The 12,761-nt window shown below is 37.8% G+C and overlaps 1 protein-coding gene across 1 annotated transcript in view; it reads left to right on the top strand.

Moving 5' to 3' along the window:
• cacna1eb (calcium channel, voltage-dependent, R type, alpha 1E subunit b) overlaps window positions 1–12,761 on the top strand; it is a 301,888-nt gene that overhangs the window by 238,114 nt on the left and 51,013 nt on the right. Inside the window, exons 27-33 of the mRNA XM_073815042.1 lie at window positions 4,815–4,952; window positions 7,562–7,763; window positions 8,394–8,558; window positions 9,037–9,147; window positions 9,236–9,316; window positions 9,413–9,532; window positions 9,653–9,718. Of these exons, the coding sequence (XP_073671143.1) occupies window positions 4,815–4,952; window positions 7,562–7,763; window positions 8,394–8,558; window positions 9,037–9,147; window positions 9,236–9,316; window positions 9,413–9,532; window positions 9,653–9,718 (883 nt within the window). The remainder of the gene's footprint in view (window positions 1–4,814; window positions 4,953–7,561; window positions 7,764–8,393; window positions 8,559–9,036; window positions 9,148–9,235; window positions 9,317–9,412; window positions 9,533–9,652; window positions 9,719–12,761) is intronic.

The raw sequence follows: 12,761 nt of genomic DNA, 5'->3' as shown, positions 1-12,761 counted from the left end.
GGCTTCCAGTCTGTAGAGCAGCTTCACCTCTATAGAGCAGTTATTTTACAATCTGCACCTATGTATTAACTTCAGTAAGACAAAATGCACCCTCTATGGCCGAAAACCTGTCACCAAGACTCCAATTAAAATCACATGCATGAATGGTATGGCTTTGGAATATGTCAAAACATATAAATACCTAGGCATTTGGTTGGATTCATCCCTGTCATTCACTACAAACAACAATAACCTTCAAGCAAAAGTCAAAGCGAGACTAGACTTTCTTTTCCACAATAAAGCTTCCTTTACTCATGCAACCAAATGCACCCTCGTCAAGATGACAGTACTGCCAATTTTGGACTTTGGCGATATTCTCTACAGAATGGCACCAAACACAGCTCTAAAAAAACTTGACACACTCTATCATTCAGCCATCCATTTTACTACAAATGCACCCTTTCACACTCATCACTGCAACCTGTATAAACTAGTGGGCTGGCCCTCCGTTCATACCCGGCAGCTCCATGATTGGTTTCTCTGTATATTTAAGACAATTTTGGGCAAGACACCCTTCTCTTTGTCATCTCTTCTTCGTGCCGCTCACACAAGATCACATTTTAATACGTTTTTTACCCTTCCTACTTCAACTACCTTTGGACGTAAAGCCTTCTGCTTTGCAGCAGTAGATGATTGAAACACACTACAAAATACTCTTAAACTTACGTCCAATATATATTATACTCTTATACTTACTCCAAAACACCATAGTTGACTCTGCTGATAACCTGAACCATATTTATACACATAAACTTAAGCACTTTATTATTTTTTTTCTCTTCTTCTTTGCTGTCTACCTCTTTTAATTGAATAGATTGTTCTATGTGTTATGTATATGACTACAGCAGAGGTGGAACAAGTAATACAATATTCTAATCAAGTAAAATTACAGTTACTTAAATGATATTTTACTTCAGTACAAGTAAAGTTACTGGTCTAAAAATCTACTCAAGTAAAAGGTAAGTAACTTTAACTTTACCCAGAGTAAAAGTTAGTTTTTTAAAGCGGGGTGAGGGGGGATTCCAGTTAATCACAAGCTAGTTGTTTTTAATTGTAGGAACACTTTTACAATTAAAGTGCAATAACAAAAAGTAAATAAAATTAAAAGCTTTTTTATAACTAAGAATCATTTATGGATTGTTAAATGATTTTTACAGGTGAGTTATGCACTTTTGATGCAAAAATATGAGGTCAGCAGCTAGTAAATAGAATCACTATAGTGAGGTTGTAAATGTATTGCTGGAAGACATAATGACTTTTGCAATCAAAGCCAGATTGCAAGTCTTTCCAACTAGACTAGAATCTTTCCCTTTGGTACCCTAATTCATTCTCTTCACACTGTTTGCACCATGATAACCAGTTAATTACTTAATCCCTGTCTCATGTTTTGAATGGATGTTATGTATATAAGGGAATGTATATTACCAGACATGACAGAATCGTTGACTTACTAGTTGAACATATAACTAATGTGTTTAGTTAATTTTATAAAAATTATAAAAATCTATAAGAATGTATGTGTTTCACCTTGCATGTTCAAACTCTGTAATAGTGTAAATAATGCGTTTTCAAATGTTGCTGCAAAAAAAAAAAACAGATGTTGTTGTTGATGAGAACACCAGAGAAGTAACCTGTAATGAGGCACCTTGAGATGGAAGATCCATTTGCAGGCTTTATTACTCGTTGTCAGACAGGCAGAATATCAACACCAACATACACCACAATATAGATAAGGCAGTCTCATAGTCAATAAACAATCCATAAGGTCGAGGCAGGAAGCAAGCAATCGTAATAACAAAAAACAGATCAAAAACTGTTAAAGCACAGACAGGGTAAACGCTCAGAAATGACAGACAGAGCAAATCAAGACTTCGCATTGAGGTGGCATTTGAGTCTGCCTTAAATAGGCAGTCTTTGATGTGGATCAGGTGGCAGGCAATCAGTCCCAGATTGTGGGTTTGTGGGTAGTGTAGTTTGACCAACGCTTATATTCAAGGGATGGCTCCAGCTGCGTCCGAAACCGCCTACTTCATACTATATAGTACGCGAAATGCAGTAGGCGAGGCGAGTAGTATGTCCGAATACATAGTATTCGAAAAACAGTATGCGAAAAGTACCCGGATGACCTACTACTTCCGTTTAGATTTTGCAGTGTGCATACGATGGACACTTCACTATCCCATGATGCCCTGGTAGAGGAGTTATCCAACGAAAAAGAAGATCATGCGGCTGTTTTCGCGCTGAAATGACATGACGAGATGACGACGTATGTCACGTGAAGTAGCAACATGGCGGATGTAGTAGTCCAAATCTCATTCATACTACAAGGATTCATACTATACAGTACCTACTGTTTTAACGGCAAGTAAGTAGGTACTTCATCTTATTCAGTACCTACTATACAGTATGCGGCTTCGGACGCAGCCTCCTTCTGGTAGCGATCGGGAGGCGGAGCAGGCGTATCGTTCACAACATAACCATATTTGAAGTAGGTTGTACATTTGATTACTGTCTAGAACTGGGATGGGCAACTTCGGTCCTGGAGGGCCGGTGTCCTGCAGAGTTTAGGTCCAACTTGCCTCAGCACACCTGCCTAAAAGTTTCTAGTATGCCTAGTAAGACCTTAATTGGCTTCAGGTGTGTTTAATTATGGTTGGAGCTAAACTATGCAGGACACCAGCCCTCCAGGACCGAAGTTGCCCATCCCTGGTCTAGAAGAAGCCTACCTCTCTAAGCTCTTAAAGTACCAGCCACTTAAAGATATTGTTGCGCAGCTGGGGTACAAATGTAAGTTTTTGGTTTATATATTTGGAAGCTTGGGTAATGTCCACAGACAAGTGGTCAGGGGTTTGCAAATTGCTGGTCTCCATAAGCCAAGAGCAAAAGCTCTAGCAAAATTCTGCTCAATCTCAGGGATAATTGGTAGTCGACACATATGGAGAAGGTGCTGCTTTTTGTACCCATAAACTGAGACCAGAGACATGGGCTATTGGTTTACAATGCTTGTATCTAAGATTGTTTGTGTTCAATGTAATTTATTGTAAAATGTGAACACAAATTAAGGATTAAAATGTTTGGTTTATATGAGCATATAATGTAATGAGGGCCATGGCTACTGTATGTACTTTTATCCTTTACACGTGTATCGTCTTCTATCTAGCTTCCCTGACCTGGGTACATGGGTACCTGGGTTTCTCTCTCTCTCTCTCTTTCTCTGCAATGTCTAATGACCCTGCACATTCTAAAGGACATTCTAAAGTTGTGTTTGATGCAAAGCTGCTGGACCCTGGACGATAATGCGCATGGTGTCAAAAACGACACGTCGTGCAAATGAGCGGTAAAACCCGGTCGGCAATTCCATACTCAAGAGCATAAAGCCTACCTTCCATAGGTATGAAACACCTGCTTCGCGTCAGTGGAAAGTGGTTGCTTAAATATGTCCAGGGGTTTCTTTCATAAAATTGAATTGAGGGTCTGCATCAGCTGCGCCTGTCTGGTCTGTCTCTGACATGGTTCATTTTGTAAGTTAAGCGCGTTTCCCTGCCCATCAATCAGTCATCCAGTCAGCCTTTATCAACTTGCCTTTTTTTTCTTTTTTACTCAGTAACGGATATGATTTAAAATGTAGCGAGGTACAATACCATATTTTTCGGACTATAAGCCATGTTTTTTTCATAACTTGGCTGGTGCTGCGTCTTATAGTCAGGTGCGCCTTGTAAGTCAGTATGAATTCATTTTGACATTTATGGGGCAAAAGACAACAGTACCGTCTACAGACGCAAGAGTTCGCCATATGCTGCTTCTGTAATATTGTAATTTAATGGATTCAGTGATGCAGAAGGATGAGTTTGCGAACTTCGCGCTTGTTGGCTTGTTCGGTTAATAAGACTATTCAACCTTCCAGGTAAGTTCTGTATGCTATGGTTTATCGTTTAAATAACTGATAATATTACTTTAACGTACAGACATCTATTCAGCCTGCTGTTCTGTCTGCTATAGTTTAGTTGAATAACTTGCCTTTCCAGATTAAATGTCTGTTCTTCGGCTTGGATTTTGTGAAATAAATTTCTTAATAAACGTGAAGTATAGTCCACTGCGATGTATAGTCCGATGCGATGTTATTTTGTGTTAATGAAACATTTTTGAATGATGCGGCTTATTCTCCGGGGCGGTTTATAATCCGGAAAATACGGTACTTTAAACAAAACATACTTTAGTAAAAGTAAAATTACAGATTTTAAAAACTACTTAAAAAGTAGAAGTACACAAAAAACACTAAATTACAGTAATGTGAGTAAATGTAATTCATTACTTTCCACCTCTGGACTACAGTATGTACAGTTGTACAGTATGTTTTTTTTTTCATTTCTGTAGCCTCTTGGCCAGGTCATGTGTGTGAATAAGAAGTGGTTCTCAAACAGTTTACCTGGATAAATAAAGGTTAAATAAATATATAAAATAAAAAGCACTGATTTATTACTATAAAAACACAATACAAACAGCTTCTAGTATTAACTAGTTTTATACTAAACTGTTATGAAGACTACGGAGGACCCAACATCTATGACTAGAATGATGTATACCCTTATTTTTCTTAACCTTCTGCTTATAATTTAATTCAAGATTTTAACGTTCACCCCTGTATATCATTTCTTTCAAGACTGTCTTGTTGTTAAATGCAATATATTTGTGTTAATGCAAATAATCACCAGTAAAACAAATATCTAACTTTCTTTCTTTAATTAGCATTGATTTAATTCTTCTGTGTTATGTAGGGGCTACTTCATTGACTATGGCAAGGACAGAAAGGAGGTGAAAAAGAGGGAGTGGAGAAGGCATGAGTTCCACTATGATAATGTTCTCTGGGCTCTTCTAACACTCTTCACAGTGTCCACAGGCGAGGGCTGGCCACAGTATGTTTATAACTTATATATTACATTGCATTCTGAAATGTAGTTTGATTTCACCTTGACTTGTCCTTCATATATTACAAAAATCATTTCAAATGTGCTACCTTAAAGTCTAAAGACTTAGGGGCTAATCAATCAAATGCGCTGGGATTCCGGCTACATACATAAAAAAAAAACAAATAATAATAAAAAACAATGTTTAAAACCATAATAAAATAATTTATTTGTAAATTGATATTAATATGGTATGATAAAAAGTCATTTGTGCAAAATATATGCATTCCCTACATCTGTCCCATCCATCTGTAGCGAATGGAGGGGTTACGGAATAGTGTTGTTTAAACAACCAATCATCATTTTGATAATTATAAGTTATTCATTAATAATTACAATTATTAATGTTGATATTTTCTCCACCACCCTGTTAACTCTTTCCCCGCCAGCCTTTTTTTTAAAAAGTTGCAAGCCAGCTCCAGCATTTTTCATGATTTTCACAAAAGTTTAATTACTTCCAGAAAATGTTCTTCTTTAAATATATAAACAAACAATACATCAGATGAAAGAACAGACCATCTACTTAAAAAAAAAAAACCTTTCATCCTACCTTCATTAGTTCTCTTGTAATCACCTCTCAAACATGGGTAGGTTTCTTCAAAAACACCCAATTTTGAGCAAAAAGCTGAGATAATTCCATTTTTGCGAAGGACTTTTGATAGAGATCAGATGCAGAGCGATCTTTAAAACATACACAGAGTTCTTTCTCTTTCACGTGAGCCGCTACTTCCGGGTTGTATAAGTTGCGAGAGTGCGCCACCTGGTGGATAATAGGTATTGCGGAAAGACGGAAAATCTTGTCATTGGCGGGGAAGCGTTTTCTCTTAATTGACGAGATATCTCGTCAATGGCGGTGAAAGAGTTAAGGGAAATTATTGTTTATTACTATTCCAATTCGGGGAATTGTTGATTTAGCTCAAATGCAAATACATACAATTAATCGTCATTAACTATATATATTTTGTAGGTTTTAGCAGAATAATTTGTAACAATTAATTGATTAATTCGCCAGCGAATATATATCTAAAATTGTACATCAATTCTGGGGAACCTTGAGCTTGAGGTAGCATTGATTGAAAGTTTAAGTGACTTTGAATTTAATCAGAACTCAGAAGGCATCCTTCGATAAACAATCACATTTATTCGACTACTCTACTGGGATTACATGAGACACAGACAATGGACAAACATGAACATTTAACATGAGAGAGAGAGAGAGAGAGACAGAGAGAGAGAGAGAGTTGCATGAACCACATTCATCTTACTTAACCGACTTACTTAAATGCAGCTATATTCTAAAGGGGGAGGGGTGGCTGGAAGAGCTCACTTGTAGAAGAGATGAGTCGAATGAAAGAACAGCTAACTTAACTTAACTTAACTGATGAGATAAAGTTTTTGCCAGTATTTATCCTTTGAGGAGGCCAGCACATCCAAGTTTGAATCGACCAATCAGGGCTGAGCAGGGGAGAGTTTGTCCCCTTAACTGTTAATTTTGCATGTTTATGCCTCTAGGTTCCCTTTGCAAAATATCAGTCCAGATCATTGAATAAATAGAATGAATTGTTCTACCGTCATACCATATTTATCAATAAAGAAGAAATTGAAAGGTGAACAGTTTGATACCCAATATAAATGGGTTTAAACAAGCATTAAGTTGTGATTCATTCCTATGCATGAATAACAAATTAAACATCTCTATATGTGTCAGAGGTGGTTCTAGACTTAGTCATAGAAACACAATTGTACATGACAATACAAGTCATTTAACAAGCATTTTATAAAAGAGGGAACCAACATACATCAAACATGCATAAATGCATTTACAGACAAGATCTCTTAAGAGTTATCACGTCATATGGTCTCAAAGACATTTTTTGCAGGAGGTCTCTGCAGGGTGGTTCTTTAGGGCAATTTACACCTTATCAGCTCTCTGATGAGCTTTAAAAGGTGCCATAAAATGTCCCACTGAGATGTTGGAGCCTCTTTGATGTAGAAATGAAGGGAAACTAAATAGGCTATGGGGTATAGCACATACTATCATATTTACTCACTACTCTGCAATACAAGTGTCAGATATGATCCGGTTCTGGCAATCCAGCCAGATGCTATATATCTATCCTTATGATGTTAAACTCGACCGTACACTAATCCAGAGTGTATTAGTTTTGAGTATCTGAAACGGAACTCATTTGAGAGATTGTCAGTTAGTAAAGAAATTGTAATCAAACAACATGCCAGATATAAATATGTATAACAGACACAAAGGGCAATGGTAAATTGTTCAATTGGACATGGTATGACAAAAGTCTTGCCTATGTGGTTGTAATAGATCAGGGGTGCCCAACCCTGCTCCTGGAGGGCTACCGTCCTGCAGACTTTAGTTCCAACCCAGCTCCAACACACTTGTCTGTAATTATCAAGCAACCCTGAACACCTTGATTAGCAGGTTCAGCTGTGTTTGATTGGGGTTGGAGCTAAAATCTGCAGGACGGTAGCCCTCCAGGAACAAGGTTGCTAAATGAAATTATTAATTATTTCTTGGTTCCTTTTTTTGACAGAGTTCTTCAACACTCTGTGGATGTCACTGAAGAAGACCATGGCCCAAGCAGAGGAAACCGCATGGAGATGTCAATTTTCTATGTTGTTTACTTTGTGGTTTTTCCTTTCTTTTTTGTCAACATTTTTGTGGCTCTCATCATCATCACATTCCAGGAGCAGGGTGACAAAATGATGGAGGAGTGCAATCTGGAGAAAAATGAGGTAAATATCCGCTGTAAGGATTAATAAAATACATTTTCCCTGTTCTTTCATTTTTACTGAATGTATCTTCATTTACATTTAGTCATTTAGCAGATGCTTTTGTCCAAAGTGACTTACAAATAAGGTAAACCATTGAAGCAATTATAGCAACACAAGAACAGCAATACATAAGCGCACTAGAACTCATTAAGTCTAACAATGTTTACATAGCCAAGAGTTGGTTAGTATTTTTTTAATCTGTGAATGTACAGATAAAGAAAAACAAATAGAGAAAGATGATAAGCTCTGTATTAGGAAGTGAGGTATTGGCGGAAGAGATGGATTTTTAGCTGATTTTTAAAGATAGCTACAGAGTCAGCAAATTGTGTCGTAACCGGCAGAAACAGCTCAAGAAAAGGTACACAATAGTGATTTTTTCCCTTTTTGGGATGCCACCACAAGCCATTGCTTGGTGACAGAGTGCAGGGATCAAGAGTAAGGCTGTATAAGTGAGTGAAGTTTGATTGATTAAGTCTGTTTGATTAACCTTTGTAATCTATTATCTATCTCTTATAGTAAAAAAGTAAATTAAGAACCTGTGCTTTCAATTGTTCCTTTCTTTTCTCACTCTTTCTTTTCTCACTCTTTCAGCGGGCTTGCATAGACTTTACTATTAGTGCAAAGCCTCTAACAAGATACATGCCTCAAAACAGACAGACGCTCCAGTACAGATTATGGCACTTTGTGGTGTCACCATCATTCGAGTACACAGTGTTGGTCATGATTGCGCTAAACACAGTAGTGCTCATGATGAAGGTAAAACATTTCATAAACAATCACTTAGAATTTTGTGTAAATAAAGAAATCGCAAAGCTAGGGCTGTAACGGTTGTCATAACCACCGCACCACGTCACAAACTATGAAAAATATAAAATACTTCAAGTTCGTGTGAACAGCCAGCAAACTGAGTTAATGCGCTATATGCAAGGAAAGGCAACTGATGAACAGGTGAAATAATGAACCTTGGGGGCGGAATTATTAGGCAAGATATTTTCTCTTGGTCACTCAAGGTTGTGAAAAAATATCAATCTGCACTACCACACACACATTCAATAACCACCGCACCATCACAATGAATTTGTGCATTACCATTGCGTTGGTAAAATACTGCCACCATCACAGCCCTAGGCGAAGCTCCATAACCTTTTGTTTCTTGGATTATATTGGCTTTGAAATTGTCTGTGGAGCATTTTTCTAAACATTCTCGAATGATTAGTAAAATTTGATCTTACAGTACTACTCGGCCCCAGCTACCTATGACACAGTGTTGAAGCACCTGAACACAGGATTCACTGTGCTATTTTCTCTTGAATGCATCTTAAAAATACTGGCTTTTGGCGTCATTGTGAGTATAGCAAGATCACATTCTTGATAATGAGTTAAATTACTTGGTTATGCTTTTCATTTCTCTTTACTCTCGTCTCATTCCACAGAACTATTTCCGTGACACGTGGAACATATTTGACTTTATCACAGTACTTGGCAGTATTACTGAGATAGTAGTAGATTTACAGGTAATTGATCATGTGTTGTCTTAATCCTGGACTTAATAAAAAGTCTAGTATTTCATTTGATCACACTAATCTCTCTTTATCTTTTTTCCTTTTTAGTCAGTGAACACCATCAATATGAGTTTCCTGAAACTTTTCAGGGCAGCGCGACTAATTAAGCTGTTGCGTCAGGGCTATACAATACGCATTTTGCTGTGGACATTTGTTCAGTCCTTCAAGGTAAAACACACATTTGCACTAAAAGTATTTATATAATCTATTAGTTCTGTACAAATATGCTTTGTAACTGTAAACACAAGGAATCTCATGACAAGGCTCTTTATTTTCCTCTTGTTTCAGGCTCTTCCATATGTTTGTCTTCTCATTGCTATGCTGTTCTTCATTTATGCTATTATTGGCATGCAGGTAAGATTTGTTCATCAGCATTAAACAGAACAGACGTGTAAACTTAGACGGTGATTCTAAAGCACATTCACTTGTGTGTAAAAGTGTTAACAAATGACTTAAGTGATTTCTTGGGTTTCCATCAAAAGGCCATGGAGATGGTCGTCAAATTGTCTTCTGTACAGAATATAAATTGATGACCTTGGTGGTAAACATTGACAATAACTATGCAACACATGTTTTCATTAATTATGTGTCTGTTTATTTAGTTTAAAAGGTAACAGAGTTTCAACGTACCTGTCACAGCCCTATTCTCATTGCCCTCATGTTTTCCCCTGTTACCACTCTCTGGACATCATTTCCAATCATCCTTCACTCTCCTCACCTGATCTTCATTATCATCATCACACCTGCCAGCTATTGTCATCAGTCACCATATATATATACTCTGTTTGTTCATCTTTCTTTGTTGGTCATTGTTTTTTAGTTGCTGTTCCTGCCTAAGTTTCTGTTTCTAGCCGCTGTATATTTTCCAGTTTATGTGTTATCATTAAAAGTATCATTATAGTTAATTCCTCCGTCGTCATCTTGCCTTCCTCCAACACCACACCCTGACAGAATGACCAACCAAAACTGGATTTCCAGCACCTATTCTTTAGAGGACCTCATGCTCTTCACCATTTTCCAGTATGGTAACCTCTGGTGGACTATGTAGTGGAATTCACGGACAAAGCCCATCAGGTGATCTGGAGGGATTTCACCCTTATGAACTGCTTTCAATTGGCACTGGATCATGATCTTCAGATGATGTTTTCGCCCGATCAATGTGAAATGTCCTTTATAGATTTCTTAAATTTTGTTCTTCAATTAACCGACTCTAATTTCAAGATATTGTTCCTTAGGACAAATTTAATGTTAATGATCCAGTCCCAAACTGAAACCGCTCTCCAGTTCACCATAACCATCACCCAGTGTATTTCACTGAGATGAAAACTCGCTTATCTGTTTCTCGCGAGATTTAGATTCGCTCCTCTGATCCCCGCTAGCCGAAGACTCGCTTTTCTGTTCCCAGCGAGATGAAGACTCGTTTTTCTGTTCCCCGTGAGATAAAGACACGCTTATCAGTTCCCCGCAAGCTGAAGACTCGCTCCTCTGTGCCCAGCAAGCCAAAGACTCGCTTATCTGTTCCCCACGAGATAAAGACTTGCTCCTTTGTTTCCCGCGAGCTGAAGACTTGAAGTCAATGCTGCGGAAGTTTGTATCCAAGTCAGGAGCAGACTGGGATCAGTGGCTTCCTTACCTGTTGTTTTCCTACAGAGAAGTACCAAAGGCATCCACCGGGTTCTATCCCTTTAAACTCTTGTTCGGATGGGAGGTGAGAGGCCTGCTCAACACTTAGCCCAGGCTCAAACGAGCCAGAAAACATGCTATGACCAGACAGCATGCGGTCACACCTTTATGTCCAGACAGAAAGTGCTACTGCTGTTGCCATGATCAGAAAGCAGTCTGCTGGCGAAGTGGCAAGGCCCTTTCAAAGTACTTTGCAAGGTCGGCAAGGTTACGTACTCAATGCCAGACAGACGTTGCTCCAAACAGATCTTTCACGTGAACCTCTTAATATTAATAATAATTATTACTTTGATTTATTTAGTGCCTTTCAACACCCAAGGTTGCTTTACATAGATAGGACAAGATAATTATATCCAAACATAAAGATACAACAATATTATTACTCACTTTCAAGGGTAAATTTTAAACAGATCTTTAAACAATGGATTGACCAACCATCTACTATACAAGATGAGCTGTGGGGGTGGACCGTGGAAGAGGAAAAAGAGCCATCAGAGCAGTACTTTCCTACTGCGGGCGGGAGTCAACCTACCCCTCCATTACCCACTTTACATCTGAACAACAGAAGGACCTGCTGAAAATCATCTGGATGCTCCCTCTTAGGGGGGGGGAGCGGTATGACAGGGCATATAGCTACCGTCACAGTAGCAAAGTGCTACCTACCATGTCGTAAAGAGTACATATGTTGCCTCTATATTTTTGTATATAGTGTATATGTTTTCTGTTAACCCTCATACTGTTAATCATAGTTATTCATCAATTCATCAATACACCCACAGTTATTATGTAGCTTTCATGTGCACACTTTTGACATCTAATACTACGGTGATTCATATGTTATAGCTACAACCATTTATACATCTCTTACTGTGCAATCCATGCCATTCACTTCACAATTATAGCCGATCACAATAACTATGCAACACGTTTTCATTAATTATGTGTCTGTCTGTTTATTTAGTTAAAAAGGTAACAGAGTTTCAACATACCATCATTGTGTCTTACGAGCGTCTCCTGTTTGGTCTGTCTAAAGGAAAGTTTGCTGCGATTGTCAAATATCTTTTTTGTTTAAATTGTTTAAATATCTAAAATGACGCTATAACTTCCGGGTCATGAAACTTATTAGCTATAAATATATATTGTGGCTTCACCAAATATGAGCTTGCATTATATAAATAACGTTCTGAAATTTTCTAGCTTTGTATATATAGTATTTTGGCTGTTGTTAAGCTTTTATTGTTTGCTCACCTCAGCAACCACTGTATTGTATTGCATGTCGGTATGTGCGAATTTCAGAGGTGCATTTCAGGTCTATAGACTAACAGCTTCAGTCTTTGGGGGAGAGGGAGAGGTGAAGACATAAGTCTGTTGTAGGCTCTCAAAAGTGATTTTTTTTAAGCTCTGTTCCTAAGCAGCTGCAAAATGATAATTTTTGAGTTTTTTTACTCTCATGTCAATTTACTTTATTTACTTAATAGTATTTTTTTTCTTTAATGTTGTTGATTTTTATTGCTTTTATTTGGCCTAAATTGGGGTAAATAAAAAATCCCATATTTTCAAACTCATCCAACTTCTGACTGTTAACACCTGCTCACGACATCTACCCACAACAACGTAGCCAAGATATTTCTTCTCACATTTCTGCCTTAAAGGGACATTATGCAGCTCATTATGTGAGTCTTTGTTTCCACAGGTGTCAATCACAGATTATTCA

The sequence above is a fragment of the Paramisgurnus dabryanus genome, chromosome 6 (assembly GCF_030506205.2).
Source record: "Paramisgurnus dabryanus chromosome 6, PD_genome_1.1, whole genome shotgun sequence".
Classification (NCBI taxonomy): Eukaryota; Metazoa; Chordata; class Actinopteri; order Cypriniformes; family Cobitidae; genus Paramisgurnus; species Paramisgurnus dabryanus.
Note: the sequence above shows the minus strand (reverse complement) of the source record. Positions and strands in the feature narration are given on the sequence as shown.